The sequence below is a fragment of the Chelonia mydas genome, chromosome 25 (assembly GCF_015237465.2).
Source record: "Chelonia mydas isolate rCheMyd1 chromosome 25, rCheMyd1.pri.v2, whole genome shotgun sequence".
Lineage (NCBI taxonomy): Eukaryota > Metazoa > Chordata > Testudines > Cheloniidae > Chelonia > Chelonia mydas.
In genome coordinates this window covers 8,777,047-8,798,240 of record NC_057858.1, presented here as the reverse complement: position 1 = coordinate 8,798,240, position 21,194 = coordinate 8,777,047, and the positions used below count along the sequence as shown (strand labels likewise).

Below are 21,194 nucleotides of genomic sequence, written 5' to 3'. Positions count from 1 at the left end.
TCTGTACCTGTGAGGAATAAAGCTTGTGTAACACACAGGTGCTGTGGTGGAATTTTCAGACCACTCCCTATTTACCTGATAAATCTGACTGATCTGGGCTGCAATGAACTTGGCCTTATAGATGATTCCATCAGTCCACTGCAGCTGAACCAACTCGCCTTCTGGAGGGGGTCCCATCTGAATGCAGTCTCTGCTCTAAAGACAGAAGAAAGTCAGGAAAAAAACAGACAAATAAAATTTGGGAACAAGCTGACCATCTTTGTCATAGTGACCACCCATGGAAGATACCACAATTACATGATGCTTTAACATAAGAACCCATGAGGCTACCACACTATAAGCAAATTTGCATCTGTTCAAAAACTCACTAAGCATAGGCAGGTTACAACCCATTGCTCAAGTACCGAACCAATTGTCTGCACCAGCTGCCGGTGATAATACTTTGCAATTCTGTGGAACTCATCCAAGGTGCTCAAAGCAGCTCAGACCATCCTGTGATGTATTACCCTCATTTTACAAGCAGAGGGGAAGAGGTGTTAATTGACTTGCCCACAGTATTACATGGGAGGTCAGTGGCAAAACTGGGAATAAAACCCAAGAATCTTGACTCTTAGTACCCTGCTCCAGTTCTTCAATACACCCCCCGCCCACTCTAATCTATTTACAATATTAAAACAAACTTACACATTGTCCTGTATTTACCCAAAACAGGACTTGGGAGGGAAAAAATGAGACACTAAAAATGTAATTAGTGTGCAAGACAGAACAAACTATGTTCTCTTACATCAGCGACCAATACTGGCAGCAGCTGTTGGTCAAGGAACAAAAGATTGGAAACCAGGTAATAATCAGTAAAGCCATATACAAGGAGATGCATGAAGATCACTTTATCCATCAGCTATGGCTAGCAATTTTTTAACCTATTGTAAAAAGATTTCTCAGGGTATGCTTTGTTGTTCCTTCCCACAAAGTAGGCAAGGATTCAGCATTGCATCATATAGATCAGGGGTGGCCAAACTGCAGCTCGCGAGCTGCATGCGGCTCTTTTACACTTAAAGTGCGGCTCGTAGAGCTCATCACCCTCTCCCCTCATTCTCTGCCCACCAGACTCAGGGAGAGGGGAGCTCGGGGCTTCAGCCCTGCGAGGCATGCCTGCAGGGGCTCAGGCCTTCAGCTCCGGCAGGCGTCTCCTGAAGATTATTGTACGTGGCTTGGAGGGTCAGTAAGTTTGTCCACTCCTGCTATAGATTCTACCTGCAGTTACAGAGGAATCTAAAGAGCTTCTTACAGTAATGCTTTCCGGGTAAACGTTGTCGCTGTAAGAGCCATCGTCAAAGTTCACTTCATAGAAGGTTTGCGTTGTCATGCCAATTACTTTACACCTGTAGTAGAGTCCATTGCGGTTCTTCGTAATCACAGTCTGCCCCAGCGATACCTCCCTCCGAAACTGGATCTATGGAACAGAGGAAAGGGACCAATCAGGGATCAAGAGAGACATGAGAGAAACAGTACATAGGAGGGATTTTAAATAGAAGACACTTACATTGTGGTTGGCTGCTTTATGTTTGAAGCAAGTGATGGACACAACATATGGCCAATCATCCGGCTCCATGGGTACCCCAGCGGCATGTGCACAGGTCACATGGAAGGAAGTGGAGCAGTGCTCGTAGGAGCATTGAATGCAGGCACCAGACACCTTCTTCATCCGCTTCCGGCAGTACACACATTTCTGAAGTGAAACACAGGTTCACGTTATGCAATGGAGACAAAGTCAGCAGCAGCTTTTAATCAACATATTTGAGGCTGGAGGCCAGAGTCAGACATCCAGTTACCAGACATGGTACAAAACTCCTTGTTATCAACAGTTACGCTGAAGTAGAGCTCACAGGTCCCAACCAGGATCGAGGATGTCTCATGCAGTGCACAATAGAGACAGGGGTAGTCAAATTCCTTTCGATCTGCCTGCTCAACCATATGCACTCATCTAGAACCCATCCTGAGCCAAAACACACACATCCTAAATATAGCAGACACACAGAACTATTGTTCCCCTGAACAGCAACAAGGTGACATCATTTTAATCTTTCAAACAGCTATCAATGACACCATTGACTAATATGTGTCTGATGGATTAAGTCCTCACAAAAACAATTTGGGACAATGTTCTCTGGAATGTAATGTATCAGCATTACCTACAAGCATTATTATACACCCATTCTCCAGAGATTTTTAAATGTACCCATTTTAATTCACATTGTAGCTGAAACTTGGGAAACAAGTTGCTAGAACAGACAATTTTCCATCTCTGGACAAAACAACACAACACAACAACAGTTTAACATCTTATTTTTAAGTAGGCCCTTTTTATTATTACACATATACACACGGAATACATGATGACATGGTATAATGGTTTGACTGGCATCTATGTGGGATTATCTAAAGTTGTAACTCACTCACTGCTTTGCCACTCTTGGGTAAATAAAACATTCACAGTACACCATGTATTTTGAATACGCCACAGATGTTACAAAAAAGGTTTTAAAATGCTTTAAAGTCCCACCCGCCTCCCCCCATTTGGACAGTTTCTTGGATTCCTCTGTGTAAAGCTAGCTGCCTTGGTTACTAGGAGTCCAACTATGCAGGGATTAGAGAGAAAGGAAAGCAAATAATAAATGTAAAGTCTTGTCTACATATGGAGTTACTCCAAAAGAGATATTCAGGAATAACTCTTGTGTATGGACACTCTTATTCTAGAATCAATGTGTCATGTTCGCTTAATCCTCTTTGAAAGAAGATTAAACTAAACTGGAACAAGGCATTCCAATTCTGGAATGAGAATATTATGCATTGGCTATGCAGCCAGCAAGACTTTAACCTACTATTCATTATTCTTACCATGCCAGAATAAGGGCGTCCACAGATGAAATTACTCTAGAATAGCTATTGCATTTTGAATTCACACCTTACCTTAATCTAAACTAACTTTCAAGTGTAGACAAGCTTTAAGACACCTTTGAAATGAATCTGAAATAGCCTTTCTAAACAAACATGTCCTTGTTTTAAAAGTCCAGTATCTCATGGTACTGCAGAATTGGCATTGAGCACTGGGCACCACTGGGAAGCTGAGAATCGCCCCTCACTCCAATGGTACCAAACTCCCATTTCCAGCCCTGCAGGAATGTGGAATATTAAACTTTTAGACTGGGATTTCCAACAGAGCCTCACGGAGTTCAGAATTCACTGACTTTCATGGGGAATTGAGCTCCTAACTCCTATATGCTCATTTGGAAATCCCAGACTTAGTCCATAAAACATTTATGTCTGGAAAAGCTGTCACTGATGATTGGGATAACTTGAGAAAGAGGAAATTCCACATTTTGTGGAGGGAGGGAGGGAGGTTGCCCTTTAAAATGAATGCAACGGTTTCAAACTACTCATATGAATAGAATCCTGGGGAGATGGATTCATGGACAAGTGATCAGGACACAGGTATGGGATAAATATTTATCACATGGAAATCATCTCCTCATATATTGTGGGTGGGAATAGGGATAGGAGGTAATTTTTTAGTCACCTGAAAATTGGTACTATGCTCCCGAAGAAAACACTGTATTGGGCCTCCCCCTCTCCTCATCTAAACATCAGTATCCTGCCTCTCCACTAGGAGTGAGACCCTTCCTCCCTCTGCAGCTCCTGCCATCAGGCATAGCCTTCCTTCCCCACTCCCTTCCTTGCATCAACTGTACTAGGTGCTGTAACAAAGATTGTCCCTGCCCCAAAGAGGGACAGATATTTCCCTCTCTCCACCCTTTCTTTTAGACTCCATCGGGCACACATGTGGCCTTGCGGGTAACTTTTGTTTTTACCGCTGCCTTGTGCCAGGCCGCGTTACCATGAGCTTGCCCCTGAACCCGAAGCGCTTCCTGAACGGGTTGACAGGGAAGCTGGTGATGGTGAAGCTGAAGTAGGGAATGGAGTACAAGGGCTACCTGGTGTCTGTCGACAGCTACATGAACATGCAGCTTGCAAACACAGAAGAATTCATAAACGGTATATTGTCAGAACACCTTTGTGAAGTTTTGATAAGATGTAACACTGTCCTGTACATCAGAGAAGAAGATGGAGAAATGAGAGAATAAGTTTGTATATTTCTGGAAAGTAAAGATCAGTTTTTCACAAAACAAACAAGCAAGCAAAGAGAGGAAATCACTCTGCCTCATACGTTCCCGCCACTCCCAATCATGCCCAGATACACCAGTAACACTCCTGTATGTGGATGCAATAAGTCAAGTTCATTTCTCTTGTAAGTATCAAAATCACTGGAGAGAGATGAATTTGGTCCTGTGCTTTCACTCTGAATTCCTAGCGTTTGTTACTCAAAGTCAAGCCCCTCGCATTGCCTGAATGTAGTTTAGTATTTAATAAGCTATGCCCTTATCGCTCCGTAAGCCATGTTCAAAAGGTAGATAAGCACCACAGCAAAGTGCACAGCAGGAATACAGCACCGAGAGCAAGTCAATAGCAATGAGATCTCATTATTAAACTGTCAATACCTAATTCTCTCTCTAGCAGGGACAAGCGCTGATATACGAAGTGCTCAATACAGCCTCTCAAGGGAGTATTAACCCTTGAGTACAGAGAGTCTGATTTTATTGCTGTAAAGCCTGCTTCCAAGCCTGAGGGATTAACATGAATCTAATGGCATCCCAGTGGCAGAGACACTCTGTTGTGCAGAAGAGCCAGACCAAAAGGAATGATTAGACAGATCAAATATGATCGGAGGAGAAAGGACAATTTAAGTTACAGGGACCTTGAGGTGTGGAGTATGGTGAAAGCAGAGCACGCGTGGAAGACCTGGAGGTGTGGAACATGTGACTAATGGTTCCTGTAAGTCCTGATTATTGTGGGGAAGATGCTCCGACAGATATGAATTAACGAGCAAGGGGAGGTGGGAAGAGAAAGAATGTCTAAGGTATGGGAGAAAAATACTCTGAATAAATGCACACAGAAAAAAATCAGATCATAGCTAAGAGTAAGGAATGGGCTGTCTACAGCATGATGAACACTACAATTCATTTACTCCAGTGAGGGATGACAGCTAATTATTCTGAATTTCCACGTCATACATAATTTACACATACAGGCCTGTAATACACTATTAATCAGAAGCCATGCAAACTGCGCTCTTTAGAACGCTGCAGCATGCCCAAATGAACTGAGAGGTCTGTGCTTTCAAGGGGGGCCCTGGCCTCAGCACCTAATGCACATATTCAGGTCAGCTGGACACTGTTTTCAAACAAGTCACCCCAAGTCCTCATCCTGCACCTGCATCAGAGCGTGCTGCCCCACCACCCCCACATTGCTAAGGAAAAGCGACGTGAACAGTAACAAAATGCACTTGAATCCACTGGAGAGGCATCTCCCGCCACCTCCCTTCTTTACTCTAGTTCATTTACTTCAGCTACCTACGGCCTTCCTGTCATTCTTCACCCTCCTTTCCCAGGTCCTGTTCATGGGTCTGTTCATCCCAGCTCCACGCTCTCACCAACATCTGCCTCAACTCAAACACTACTGAAATCTCCAGCCTTACCTCCTCTTCTGCTCACCTTGATTTCAACTCCCTTCTCCACGTTCACCACAAGCCTCACCACATACAGGATACCTCTACCCAGCTCTAACACACAAAAGAAAGGTGACCACAATCCTCCTGTCCTCCTCTTCAAACAACTCCACTGGTTCCCCCATTTGTATCAGGATGCACTTGCCAAAAGCCTCATGGACTTGCTCCATGGTATCTCACAATCCATGTTTCTCTGTACTCCCCCATGCTCATCTAGCTCAAAATTCCTCTGCACCGCTTCATACAATTTTACCAGGGCTGCTAGTTCAAGAACTTTCTCCTTTACATCCTACCGTCCAGAACAAAGCCTTGTATCTCTGACTCATTGACTTTACATCTCATTTCAAATTTCAGATCAAAATGTAATTTATCCTCCCTTAGTTATGACACCTATAAAAGTAACGCAGCATTATATATGGTAACACTGCAACACATTGTTGTTTCCAGCACTGGTATGTGCATATATATTATAATGGGACCCACAAGTAAAAAGCCAAAAAGGGATCTTAGCAAGCAGACAGTAAACAAACACAACAGACATTCTGGTGGTGTGGGATAAAGGGGCTGAGAGTCAGTCTACTTCCTACATCCTAAAACTAGTCCTTACTGCAGGGGTAGCAGAAACTTTCTACAAGGGTCACAGTGGCATCTTGCCAGAAGCTTCAGAGCTGAATGTGTGTCCAAGCAGATATCTGAGCTCCTCCATGTTGCCTGCTAGCAGAGTAATGTGTGATTGTGGCATAAACTGCACACAATTTAAAATATTTAAGACTCCAGCAGACAATGGGAAAGGCTGCTCTGATTAAGATGGAGTAGTGCATAGTGGGTCATATAGACTAACATTTTCAAAATCAGGTGCCTAATGCTAGGCTTTTCAGGGGGTGCTTAGCACTTGCAGCCCTTACTGACTTCCAATGGGAGCTATGGGTGCTTAGAACAATAGACAGTTAACTAAGTGTCCTGATTTCCAACCTGAGGCATCAAATGTGAAAATTCTATACCTCCCATGAAATAGGAAGGAAACCATAAGGAACAATTTTGGCCCCATGCCCTAGCGGATGTTCATTCATAGAAGAAAAGCCACTATACAATTCAGCAAGACTGTCCATCTATTCAGGACTGAAACAGCAGAGGATGTGTTAACAGATCTGAGCGGGGTCCCTGGTTGAGAACAGTAGGGACTGCTTCAGGTTGGGTATGACTAGTCTGAGGCATACCGGTAGAGCTGTATAGGAAAAGCTCACAGCTGCTGTCCATACTCTACTTAGCTTTAGACCATGCTATCAGTCAGTCACTCTTACTCCCACACTGTCCTTCACTCACCCTGCCGTGCCCAAGTAATTTAGCAAATCTGGCAAGCCTTAGCAATCTCAAACCCTGTAATGCCTTAGGCATGAAACTCAACCCACCTACTTCTTGCGCATACATGTCAAGCGTGTGCATGAACCTCTCTATAGGCACTTATGAAAATCTGGTTCTTTTCATTTCTTAACTTTGCAGGGTGTGAGAAAAAGACACTGTTGATGTGGGGATGCGTACAAGGGTATGTTTGGGCTGACCTGTGTATAAAGCAGAGCTGGCTGGGATGCCATATGAAGGAAGGATGCTATTTTAGTATTCTGTCATCTCCAATATTACTTCCCTTGCCCTACACAACAAAACCCACCAGCTTATCCAACAAATCCCCACACGCTCTGCCTGGTAAGAGTCAAGCTCATTTCACCCCTAGAAAAGTAGTGTTTCTCTTCCTCCCAAAAACTGCGGCAGCTGAGTCCAGCTGTTCTCAGTGAGACCCGCAACACAGGTAAGCTACTACAAAGAATGGTTTTCTTAAAATGTCTACTGCAGCTAAAGGAGGAACATGGAATTTACCAGAATACTGGATTGGACTGTTGGTCCATGCAGGGTACCATGTAGGATGAGGTACAGCTCAAAGGCCCTAATCAGGATCATGGGCCAATTGAGTCAGGTGTTGTACAAATAAATGCTTCAGATGAAGGCCTATTAAATCCACGATGCCCTTGGACACCTGCAAAATGCTGCACAGTGGACAGAAATCCATGGAAACTTGTTACTGAATCCAGTAGCATCACACCAAAGGTTTCCCAACGCTCACCTTCACTTTCCTGCCCCCACAATTTGTGGTCCTCTCTCCCACACCCCCAATACACACGCCATACCCCTCTAATTATCTTCTGCCTGTAAAGTCTTCCCCTTTAATCACAGAGTCCTCCCACACAGACCCATGCCAAGCAGTCTGGAGTTCACTATGACAAAGTGATGCTGCATAGACTCAGTGACGGATGCTGCACAGTTGCAGGGCAGTCATGCAGGAGTTAACAGGTTTTTTTGTGAGGCCCCATTAAGCAATACAAGCGACTTCTGTGTAAAAGGATTTTTAATTCATCGTTACAAGTGGTGGTAATGAAGAGGATGCATGCTGGAAATGTCAGACGATCCATAAAGAGCTGGTGCTTCAAGATTTATCACTCTCGCATCACATTGTTCCATCATGCAACCTGAATAATGAATGCTTTTTACATTCACATTTGTGTACAAAACCCATTTGCACAACAGAAGAATAACTCTAGAAGCATACACAGATTCTTCTTAACCTCTCATCCAGGAAGGGCTGGGCTGCCTACACTGAATAGCTGCACAGTTAACAAATACATCAGCACTAACTACCGAATACATCAGTACTAATGACATCTTCCCCCACCATATCCCACTCTTGCTGTCCAAAACTGACTCCCACACAAAAGAAAAGCAAAAAGCATAATTTATCTTACCAAATGCACCCATAGCAGAGGGGTATTCAGAACCAACTGGGAGAACATAGCACCCTAGGCCAAGCCAAGACTCATTGATTCCATATAATCATTAATCCCCTGGGATGAAGCTATTGCAACCACCACAGAAAGAAATTAGGTTACATGCCAGGAGCTGAATTTCTATTGATCTATCTTCTCCCGATTCCCTCCTTATTGAGATGACCACAAGGGGGCATGTGTTAATTTCTGCACAGACAATGGAGATGGGAAAGATTTCCTGATAGAGAAAGTGAAACATTTTAAGGGAAAGCAGACCCTCTCAGACATATCCAAAGGGTACTGCTTCCTGAAGCATTTCTGGTGATAAATAGGAAAACATCCGCCAGCCCTTGCAGCCTGAGGCTCCTACACAACATTTAATGTTTTTCCTCACTAGCTAAGCCAAGCCCTGCTATTACTCAAACAATCCCCAGGAAGCACCTACCAGTTTCCACCGCTGCTCTGGAATAGCACTGATGTCCACAGGATGGCGCTCTATTACGTTGAGGAAACGGGCCTCTGGGACAGCAATAGCACAGATTATATGGATCCACCTGGAAATCAGAGAAATTAGAAGCTGCCATATTTTTTAAATTTTTTTGGCACATTTATGGGATGAACAAACTCTAGAGGGCTGTTAACATTTCTCCCGGTTTCCCTTCTATAGTATCTGGACACATTTATGATAGTTGGCAGCACTGGTAATATTAGCATCTGGTTATTAATCATCCACTTCACTAGATAAAGGTCTCTGGAACAACTGGGATCAACTGTCTTCAACAGGGAACTGTGCCTGCATGGTGCTGAGCACTGTCTGAAAGGTGCTGCCTTTGAAGTCAATGACATTAAAGGTGTTCAGTGCCACACAGAATCAGACCCTTAAGAGCAGAGAAAGAGTAGGACAGCACAGCCATCTCAGTTCACCCATCCACTCTAGAGAGCAGCAATTATGCACGTGAGGCAAAATTTCGCTCCCACATTGGAGCACCATGACCAGTGTTTACAACATAAACAAAATTACTTGCACTAGTGCTTGGATGAGACTGCTGGTATACGTGCAATGCAGTGTAGTGGTAGCTGTGCTGGTCCAGGATATTAGAGACACAAGGTGGGCGAGGTGATATATTTTAGTGGACCAATAAATCTTATTTATTCTGTTGGTGAGAGCTTTCCAAAGAAGCTGGTCCAATAAAAGATATTATCTCACTCACCTTGTCTCTCTAGTATACATGCAAGACATTTGAAATGCTACCTACCTTCCATCAGTGGTCATTTGAAGAGCTCCTCCCCTGAGATTACACAGGCAGCAGTCCTACAGTAAAAAACCATCGAAAAGACTAATTGGAAAGACAACCAAGGCAATCCCAAACAAAACCTCCACAGAGATTTATTAAGATGGGGCAACAGCAGGCAGGGAAATACTTTGTCTCCCCACCTTCCCTCGGTGTTGAAGCATCCAGTTAATTCTCCCCAAAACCTTTCCTTTCCAGTCTCCACTACAGTAGATGCTTACCGCTGCCCATGCATTGGCTGAGCACCGTGAACAAGACCAGCCTTCATTCACCAGATCAGGACGTATTCCATAGCAACCTGAAAGAAACCAAAGTATTCTTCTCACTCTTGGCAACACATACGTGAAGCCCACTGCTGATCGTTCAGGTTAGATGCACCTTGGAAATTAGACACAGCATTTGGAATAACCAGATTCAAAACCCAAGAGACCACAATACATACATGACAAGGAAGAGGAGTCACCTAGGGGTAGGGCAGCTAGGATTGATGTCACACACTAATGAAGTAGAATGTGAAACCCCAACGCCTTCCTAGGGCCAGAGGTCAGGAGGAGATGTCTGGCACTACATTCAAGAGATTGGTCTCAGAAGATATGCCCCTACTGCTACACTAAATGGACACATCAAAAGGGGTAAGAATGATGAGCTGATTTAAACCCAGCTGGTGCAGCCATCTTTGCAGAAAGACTGAGTAGGACTTTACTTTATTCTACCCCTTTTCCCTTCAAATAATCTAGCAGTGGGGAATTAAACACTCTATGTGCTTACTGTTGCACATCACACAGGAAGTCAGTGGTGAAGCAAGGAACTGAACCTGGGGGAATCCCAGGCTAACCATGGGCCATCCTTCCTCCCAAGCACCTCATGAGAAATTTTCAGCTTAACACACTAAAAAGCTGGAAATCAAGATGCTACCATCTCAGCTGAACAGGCCAAAAGGGTCTCTAGCACACAAAGCTCTGCAATACTTAGTGTTAATAACTTGGGTAAACTAAAGGTAAATATTCAGCTATCAGTGAGGGCGACACAGGACCCAGCTCCGTAACAAGCAGCTACCTAAACCAGGCAGACCACCTCAGAAAACAATCAATAATATACACCCATGGTTGCCTCCTGCATATGAAGTTCCTTTCCATCACGCGACAGGTCATGAAAGCAGATCCAATCCAGACCTGGCAAAAGAGGCGGGGTGACAGAGTTTGGAAAACTGATTAGGAAGATGACATGAGTTTCTATTTTAAGCCCTTAAGTGAAATATCTGTGGAGCCCAAACCTGTGTGGAACAGACTGTGAAATTTCAGCACTGATTTCTTGTTTCAAGACCACAGGTTGGGGGACCTCTGGACTTGAGGGGGGAATCTTCTGAAGTAACACAGCTCTCAGATGAGAGAAGGAGAGAGACAAACTAAAGAATGAAAGAAAAAAGGAGCCTAAAGGAGAAACTACGATGAGAAACATATTTGATATTCATGTTTGTTTTCAGAAAATAAATTAAATCTTGCTTATTAAGAGCAAACCAGCCAGACTAGAACTGCTCAGACTAAATTTTAACCTTTGAGTGCCGCTGTCTGTTTCCTCAGGAGCCACGGTGCTTCTGAATGTAGCTAAGATGCAAAATCTCATTCTTTTAAATAAATAGGAGGCTTTCAGCTCCCAGAAATAGCTATGCAAGAGAGAGGGGAAGAGGAGTGCGCGGAGGGGAATGAGAGTGATTGAAGCCCAGAATCAATAGTTAATGCAACGAGGCCAGAAAACAAGCCAAGTAACTACTCTCTCCCCTCAATAGGGTGTGTTAGCACCTCAAGGGCCTAGAAACCTTGGCCAAGGTTTCCTGGCATCCCTCCCATTGTCACAGCCTAACACAGCTGGGTGAGACTCCTCCAAATCAGACTGCAATAAGTGGCCTGCTCAGCAGTTTTACAGCACTCAGCCAGCCCAGCTTCAATAAGCCCCAATGCTGTAGTGCCATTCTACAGAGTGAGAAAACTGGTCTCACCACACCAAAGTCAAATGGATACTGTAATCTACTCATGTAAACAGACAGTGACAAGGAGACAGGGAGGCACCTGCAACATTAGACTAGAGTGAAGCAGCTAAACCCAAGCCTTATGGGTCGAGCATAGTTAAACCTGATTAGCAGAGTGCACCAGGCTCAGTCTATGACTGCAGATTAACTTTGCTTTATTCATATACACAACACTCTCTCCAAATCAGAATTTGGCTTGCTAACTTTGTTCCTGCATGCCTTTCTACTGGAGATGTATGCACGTCCTGGATAAAGAGACTCAACTCTCCAGTGACGACTATCTCCAAGATGAGAAAGCCATCTCTATCATGGGTGCACTCACCCTATGTCAACATACTACACACCATGTGCCGGCAGCGACCATCTTGTGGATGCAAGAGAAGTTCATCCTTTATTCTAATTCTCCACAACAGACATTTGTGCTCAACTGCTCTTGTCTATAAAGCTGAGACCATAAAAGCAAATTTTGTGGCTACAAGTCAAATAATTCTTTCCATCTGCCAAGGTCAAAGAGCAGAATAGTAATCTACCACACCTCCTAATACTAGTGCAAATCTTAACTAGATGCTGTAGAATCTACAGTACTCCTGACGAAGACCAGCACCTTCAACCAGCTGCCATCAGAAGTCCTCTCTTGGGCATAATAATCAAAAACATAGTGGTTTGTAGTGTTGTTGTAGCTGTGTTGGTCCCAGGATATTAGAGAACATGGGTGAGGTAATATTTTTTAATGAACCAACTTCTGTTGGTGAAAGAGACAAGCTTTCAAGCTACCCTGAGCTCTTCTTCAGGTCTGGGACCTTTCCGATAGAAGATATTACCTCACCCATCTTGCCTCTCTAAAGAAACAGACATACATGTCTTCTGTGATAAACTAACATTGTCACAAACAGCAACACAGACACTATGAAAATGCATCTCAGAAACTATTCCATAACCCCAGATGCTCCCAAGAACAACAGAGGTTCACAGAAATCATGGTATTAACTACCCTCTCTCAAAAGCCTCGATAACTGGCTCGCCTAGTAGGTCAACATTTGAACAAGTGAGAAGATTGAGAAGGTTAAACAGAAATTAAAAGGTACAGTGACTAGAGTGAAATCCTTGCAAGCTGCATGGACACTTTTCAAAGACACCATAATAGAGGCTCAACTTAAATGTATACCCCAAATTAAAAAACACAGTAAAAACTAAAAAAGAGCCACCTTGGCTTAACAACTGTGTAAAAGAAGCAGTGCGAGATAAAAAGGCATCTTTTAAAAAGTCAAGTTAAATCCTAGTGAGATAAATAGAAAGGAGCATAAACACTGCCAAAGTAAGTGCAAAAATTTAGTAAGAAAAGCCAAAAAGGAGTTTGAAGAACAGCTAGCCAAAAACTCAAAAGGTAATAACAAAATGTTTTTTTTAAAATACATCAGAAGCAGGAAGCCTGCTAAACAACCAGTGGGGCCCCTGGACGATTGAGATACAAAAAGAGCACTTCAAGACAATAAACTCATTGTGGAGAAACTAAATGAATTCTTTGCTTCAGTCTTCATGACTGAGGACGTTAGGGAGATTCCCAAACCAGAGCCATCTTTTGTAGGAGACAAATCTGAGGAATTGTCACAGATTGAAGTATAACTAGAGGAGGTTTTGGAATTAACTGAGAAACTTAACTGTAACAAGTCACCGGGACCAGATGGCATTCACCCAAGAGTTCTGAAAGAATTCAAATGTGAAATTGCGGAACTATTAACTATGGTTCGTAACCTGTCCTTTAAATCAACTTCTGTACCCAGTGACTGGAAGATAGCTAATGTAACACCACTATTAAAAAGGGCTCTAGAGGTGATCCTGGCAATTACAGACCGGTAAGTCTAACGTCAGTACCGGGCAAATTAGTTGAAACAATAGTAAAGAATAAAATTATCAAGACACATAGAAGAACATAAATTGTTGGGCAAAAGTCAACATGGTTTCTGTAAAGGGGAATCATGTCTTACTAATCTATTAGAGTTCTTTGAAGGGGTCAACAAACGTGGACCAGGTGGATCCAGTGGACATAGTGTACTTAGATTTCCAGAAAGCCTTTGACAAGGTCCCTCACCAAAGGCTCTTATGTAAATTAAGTTGTCATGGGATAAGAGGGAAGATCCTTTCATGGACTGAGAACTGGTTAAAAGACAGGGAACAAAGTGTAGGAATAAATGGTAAATTTTCAGAATGGAGAGGGGTAACTAGCGGTGTTCCCCAAGGGTCAGTCCTAGGACCAATCCTATTCAACTTATTCATAAATGATCTGGAGAAAAGGGTAAACAGCGAGGTGGCAAAGTTTGCAGATGATACTAAACTGCTCAAGATAGTCAAGACCAAAGCAGACTGTGAAGAACTTCAAAAAGATCTCACAAAACTAAGTGGCTGGGCAACAAAATGGCAAATGAACTTAATGTGGATAAATGTAAAGTAACGCACATTGTATAGTTGGAGTTATTTTTTCCATACAATATGATGGGGGCTAATTTAGCAACAACAAATCAGGAGAAAGATCTTGGAGTCATCGTGGATAGTTCTCTGAAGACGTCCACGCAGTGTGCAGCGGCAGTCAAAAAAGCAAATGGGTTGTTAGGAATCATTAAAAAAAGGGATAGAGAATAAGACGGAGAATATTTTATTGCCCTTATATAAATTCATTGTACACCCACATCTTGAATACTGCATACAGATGTGGTCCCCTCATCTCAAAAAAGATATACTGGAATTAGAAAAGGATCAGAGAAGGGCAACTAAAATGATTAGGGGTTTGGAACGGGTTCCATATGAGGAGAGATTAAAGAGGCTAGGACTTTTAAGCTTGGAAAAGAGGAGACTGGGGGGGGGGGGGGGGGGGGAATATTACTGAGGTATATAAAATCATGAGTGGTGTGGAGAAAGTAAATAAGGAAAAGTTATTAATTGTTCCCATAATATAAGAACTGGGGGCCACCAAATGAAATTAATGGGCAGCAGATTTAAATGAAATAAAAGGAAGTTCTTCACACAGTGCACAGTCAACCTGTGGAACTCCTTGCCTGAGGAGGTTGTGAAGGCTAGGACTATAACAGGGTTTAAAAGAGAACTGGATAAATTCATGGAGGCTAAGTCCATTAATGGCTATTAGCCAGGATGGGTAAGGAATGGTGTCCCTAGCCTCTGTTTGTCAGAGGGTGGAGATGGATGGCAGGAGACAGATCACTGATCATTACCTATTAGATTCACTCCCTCTGGGGCACCTGGCATTCGCCACTGTCGGTAGACAGGATACTGGGCTGGATGGACCTTTGGTCTGACCCAGTATGACCATTCTTATGTTCTTAGGATTGTAAGTGGCTTACTTGGCAATTTCTGGTTTCCAAGGTATGATGTACATAAATGGTACTTTACATGCCCATAGGGTCAGACTCCTTGCACTGACAATGGCCAAAACAGATAAAACAGCAGGCAGAAAGAAACTAAGATACCTCCAGAAGCAGGATCTGCTCAAAGATATCTGCTCTGGAGTTTCCTCATTTCTAACAGGGCATCATCACCGATAACCACATGTAAGTGCAAAACTAGTTAGAAGTAATTTCAACCTGAATCCCCATGAATATGATGTACAGTTGGTATATTCATGCTGCACTCTCTCTGTAGTAATAGCATGGGAGATAGAATTCTTAACGCACTTTTTATTCCCTTTTCTTCCATTCTGCTCCCCATGTAACTCACCTGGAACTGCTGGCACCAGTACTCTTTTTAACACTAGCAAAAGGCTCTTTGTCTGCCCCAGCTGTGCAATCATTCAACAAAGATGGCCATTTCTCTTGGAGGATTCTCTTATGGAAGCGCAAGTGTAAAACTGGCCAGGAATCATTACATTACACGGTGCAAGTGAGCAAGGAGGAGGTATGTAATGAGCCATGGCTCCACTCGTTGCTGCTTCAATCAGGTGGTTTTATACTTTTCATTTCAAAAGATCTCTGAGAATGATGCTCTGTCGTCTTAATTGCTGAAGGGAGATTTCAGGATTCTATTTCCCACCACAGCAAAAGGATGCAATATTCTGTTTCAGTAGTGCAGATGGAGGGGCAGGGGGGCGGCAGAAGGACTTTAGACACTGGTTGACCTTTAAAAGCTCCAGTCAGTTCCCCATAGTGGCCTGGGAAGAGAGTATGTCAATGGCACAAGTTTTGGGAGAGAAATTTAAGAACTTCTTTGTCCTCATGAGACCCTCCGGAACCCAAATTACCATTCTGTTCATGCAGGCTTTGAGAAAGCCAGTCTGTAATAGATGTGTCACAAGGAGAAAAGTGCCCAATAAAATAATGGACTTTCCTCTAAAAGACAGTATCTCAATGGGAGCCCAATCTATAGCTGAAAACATTTTAGAGGCTGAGCTGCTGTAGTTTCAGCTGCTATTGAACGCTGCCCTTGGGGTTGTAACAGGGGACATTCCCAATCCACTCTAGAAATGGAGGCTGACGCACTGAAGTGAATGTACCTGTTTTTGCTTCCTCAGGTGTTTCCCCGTGAGCAGCTTTTAATCAGTACCATGGCTGATCACACAAGCTAACGATTTCTACTTAGTGTCCCGCACCTGACTTACATGTCTAAGGTGGCATTGCTGTATTCGCCTGGCTTCCACATCCCCTGGACTCACCAGCATGGCTTAGGGAGAGAGGCTGCACATTGGGAGTTTATATGAAAGAAGCCTGCATAAGAAGGGAGCTTCCATCAGGCAGGACCTGATCTCTCCCTTATTCGCTCTCCCTCCTTCCCTCTGACCAGAGAAAATAATTCCAGGGGGAGCAGAAGAGGAACAGAAAGCAGATGTACAGAAATATGCAAGGATGGTCATAGCTAGGACAGACCTGAGAACACAACGAAGAGTAAATGTATATGCGTATTAGTATAGGACCTGAAGAAAGGGAATGTGGCAGGAACCGCAGGCATGTCCAGAAAGTGTCCAAATGCAGAAAGCATAGGTGTAAAGGAGCTTACAAGTGTCTGAATGCCCAGAGCCCTTAGTGGGGAAGGAGGAACACTCACTTGCATGAACCTGCAGGCAGCACTTGGCACAGGATATCAGGAGGCTGGTTCCATCTTCTCCAATGTACGAGTTTGAAGGAAGGGGCTCTGTGTTTTCACCACCTGAGGTAAAGCACATCTCAGGGATCAGAGGCTTTGTCTTCTGTCCACACTTTGAAAGCTGGAGCAAGGAGGAGCTCTCCCCTGTGGAGACCTGGACAGACTCTTTATCCATCTGTAAGGACTTAAGAAGGAAAAGGAAACAGTGGTACACAGAGTCTCCACTTTGCCCATCCACCAACTGTTCTAAAATTCAAAGAATATTGCCCTTGTGAAAAATCAATCCTCACTAGCTCATGCTGTTTGCAACCATGCAACAAGTGCTCTTAACCAAACTCCTAGCTCACATGACAAGAATCTTGTCACTCCCCTCCATTCCAACAGGATGTGCCCTGGGATTTGTCGTTTGGTTTGGAAGCTCAGGGAGGCATTAGAATAATGAGCAGCATTCACTATTTTTGTGTTTATACTTTTATAAAATAAGATCAAATCCCCAAATGCTGCAGAAGAAGAAGATTTCAACAGAATAAGCAAGATCTACCCTCCCCTTCCGCAGCCTCTCCTGTTCTTTCAGCAAGAATTTCTTCAGAAGGACATTTAAAGGTTTCTGGTAGTAAACCAGAGTTAAAAACAATAGATTAAACAGCCAAGCTGCACCCAAGTCTCCTCACAATCCATTATACAGCAGCATCATGCAGTCCTGGAGAGAGACTTTATTTCCTGTCTGCAGAATAAATCAGGGATTTTTTTTTAAAACACGCACGCCCCAAGTGAACACAGAGCTGTTTCTGGCTCCATGTGCCCTACTTATGCAGGGACAAACTGGGGCAGAGTTGAGCAAATAACATATCTAACAAATTTTGCCTTCCTGCTCATGAAATATCTGGAAGCAAATTGAAAATTCCTTAAAGCTGATGTTCAAATTCAGTGGATGGAATTTTTACTCTAATCTTACTTTTTGCTTGTGAATATTCAGAAGCCTGGATGCAGTGCTTCAATGCAAGTGGTCAGATGAATAGCATTGTATGTTTCTGTTCCCTGACTGGATGAGTGTGCTAGGATTTCTGGTGCAAAGATTTGCATGTGTGATTTTAAATACCAGTTTTCAAAACACTACTTGAACTCTAAGGGAAAGCAACACACACACATGTGAATGGGGCTAAAGCACATTTGAACAAAAATACTGCACTAATCATATATTTTTTTTAAAAAGTCACCCATATCTGCTGGGACAGCAAGAGGCCCACTAGGATTTTTATTCCCAGTGTTTTAAAATAAAGGGGGAAGAGATTCAGTACATCTCTGAAAAGTTGATACCTTAGTGGAACTGGATTCGAGAAAATAGAAGGCCATCAAACTAGTAACTGGGGGATAGGATGTTGGAACAAGCATATTTAAACTGATAAAAAACGCTCTTTGCCATGTGATTCTGTCTCTGCACCTATAGGGGGTGTGAGGGTAATTACACATGGCTGCATATAAATATATTCATACATATTTACACACACACAGAGTACCCTATTACTACAGGGCTAACTCACGCTGAGTACCAATTCGATGCACACGCAAGTGCAGCAGCACTGTATGTATTAATGTCTGCTCCTGTAAATCACTACAGGACCCAAATGTGTCAGTGTGTTACTTCTTATTTTTTCCAATCCCCTTGAAACGAGCAGCTTTGGTATTTACACCAGACACAGCTAAGTTATCAGCACTGTGTACGCCATGCACAGAAGAATTTAACATCTTGAGAGGCTTTACAAATTTTGGATGCCTCTCATCCTGTGTGGTCTGATTTACAATATACATTTGACAGGTGGGGCAGGGTTAGATTTGGTTCCCAATGTTTTGCTTGGCAATGACTGCCAAGAAAATCTGCATCCTAAACCCAAGTTCCCAGAACTTTAAATCCCAGCAGCCTCTTATGGCAAGCGAGGAAGACTGGACGTGCCCAGAAAACCTATCTCTGATTTACTCAAATGATTAGAAAATGAAAACAAATGAGACACCATAAAGATTTACATATGCATATCTCCTTTCTGCTGCCTTGTACAGTGCCTCCTGCATTACACTAAGCTCAGGCTCCAATCATTAATTTTTAAAACCAAGACCAACACCATTGCTCTTGCTTGTGTAACTGAAATGTTACAGCTGCCTGAATTAGCCTGGGAAAAGAGGGATCCTGTAGTGTATGTTCAATTCAGTAGCACTGAGGTTGGCCTCTCCTAGGTAAGGACAAAACCACAGAAGGACCTGACATTACTCTCGGTCAGCATTTTGCAAATCCACCCTCAAATTTCAAACAACCTGGCGAGCGTAAAAACAGATCCAGGTAGATTCCTCTTTCAATCAGGCAGAGTGTCTCAGGGTACATCTACACTATAAAAAACAAAAAACCTGCGGCGGCAAGTCTCAGAGCCTGGGTCAACTGACGCAGGCTCATGCTATGGGGCTAAAAATATTAGTGTAGACATTCCAGCTTGGGCAGGAGCTTAGGCTCAGAAACCCAGTAAGGAGGGTTCTCTCAGAGAAATGTCTACGCTGCTCTTTTTAACACTGCTGTGCAAGTCCCTCAAGCCCAAGTCAGTTCACGCAGGCTATGAGACTCTCTGTTGTGGGTTGGGTTTTTTTGTTTTGTTGCAGTATAGATGTACCCACAGAGAGCAGAGACTGCTTTCTCTTTAGGGACCCCTGAGCTGCACCTACTCAGCTTGAGAAGTTGTCAAGCTCCGAATGTTGGTTGAGGAAGAGGAGAAAAAGCATGTGGTCCACCAGTTTTTAGGAGAAGGGCAAGTTTTGCACAGTCCTGGTGGCCTTGTGTAGACAACATTAATAATAATAATAATTTGCACTTATCGTGTTCCCCATCAGAGGATCTCAAAGAGCTTTGCACATCAGTTCTCACACCATCCCTCTGAGGTGGGCAGTATTCCCATTTGCAGATAAGGTAACTGAGGCAGAGAGATTAAGTGAGGTACTGAAGGTCACACAAAAATTCTGTGGCAGAGCTCAACACAAGACAATCTGAGGTTAACGGCATACTCCCTTGCCATGGAATTTCTGTTTTACTTAAGTAAAATTAAAAATTAATGCAAGGAAAGATGAAAAGCCAATAGGCTTTTCCCACTGTCTCTGCTATTTCCAGATACATCTCTATGGCACACAAACCTGGGGTTCTGACTTATCAATTTACAATAAAAGCCTAGATCACCACACCGACACCATGAAAATAAACCCACACTAATCTGACTAAAATACCCACTATGCGATACCCTCCACTGACCCACCCATCCGCAGCAGTATCCGAAATTACCTGGTTATAAGGGTAGAAGAGGGTACAGACAGCACAGTAGGGCTCACTCAGGGCAGCAGCTGCATTGAATTTTCGCTCAGCTGGGAAGTTATGTGCTTTATTCTTCCACTGCAGGGAAAGTAAAGACTTCAAAGCCTCTGGGTCACTCACATCCTCCTCCCCGGAAAATGGAAACGTTTCTAGAGTAAAATGAGCAATGGGAAGTGTCTTCAGTACAGACGAAATGCAGCAAGAGGGTGTAAAATAAACACTCTAGTGACACTTCGGAGAAGTTAAAGAACAAACACTATCAGTTAGCTCTTCTGTAGCACTTTTCATCCGTAGGTGCCAAAGCACTTTACAAAACCAGCTATCATCATCTCCATTTTACAGATGGGGAAACTGAAGCACAGAGGGAGAGTGACTGGGCCAAGCTCACATGACAGGTCAGTGGGAGAGAAGAGAACCCAAGTTTCCTGACCTCCTGACTCCCAGTCCCAGTGTCCATGCATTAGATCATGCAGCCTCCCCTAATTAAACCAAGTTCAAAGTGTGCAATGCAGATCTATAGTAATCCCCTGGCCTCCAGGCAGAAGTTTCATCTTTCAGGAAACTACATGATTTGTTTGGTCAAGCCAGCTCCCAAGAGGGGTCTGAGTATCACCCAGTCTCCACCTGTGAGTGGCAACTCTGTTCTCAACTACCATCACGGGGTGCACTCCTTACCCACCTACAGATTTAAATCTTGCTCAAGAGGCAAGCTCAGCCTGGGTTCTAGTCTACACTTTTCTGCAACTATTCCCCCAACCCCCTTTCATCAACTGCAATCTACTGAGCAACCTTCATCTGCTTCTGGCACAGGTCTGACAGGCAGCTGTTTGTGATTAGTTTCTGTCAATTCTTTGCTTTCACAAACTTTTGACTGGGGCCCCAGGCATTCTGTGATTCTGCAGCTGTGGAATCCAATCCTTGCCTCAGTTTTGTGGTCCAGTTTCTAAGTATTCATTTTAAAATAGTGCTAATCTCTACAAGTGCAATGAAAACTTTCCCTGCATGCACTAAG

At 43.4% G+C, this 21,194-nt stretch overlaps 1 protein-coding gene and 1 pseudogene across 6 annotated transcripts in view; one reads left to right on the top strand and one right to left on the bottom strand.

Annotated features, from left to right (window-relative positions):
• Positions 1 to 21,194, bottom strand: part of KDM4B (lysine demethylase 4B) — a 215,546-nt gene that overhangs the window by 50,412 nt on the left and 143,940 nt on the right. For 5 of the 6 annotated variants that reach the window (XM_007072095.4, XM_043535975.1, XM_043535976.1 and 2 more), the window contains 8 exons: positions 20,153 to 20,331; positions 16,801 to 17,023; positions 9,950 to 10,026; positions 9,693 to 9,748; positions 8,882 to 8,990; positions 1,544 to 1,729; positions 1,289 to 1,453; positions 76 to 195 (listed from right to left, as the gene is read on the bottom strand). In XM_007072095.4, coding sequence (XP_007072157.1) covers positions 76 to 195; positions 1,289 to 1,453; positions 1,544 to 1,729; positions 8,882 to 8,990; positions 9,693 to 9,748; positions 9,950 to 10,026; positions 16,801 to 17,023; positions 20,153 to 20,331 — 1,115 coding nt within the window. The other variant, XM_027834197.3, reaches the window with a different exon arrangement.
• Positions 3,840 to 4,142, top strand: LOC102947413 (annotated as a pseudogene).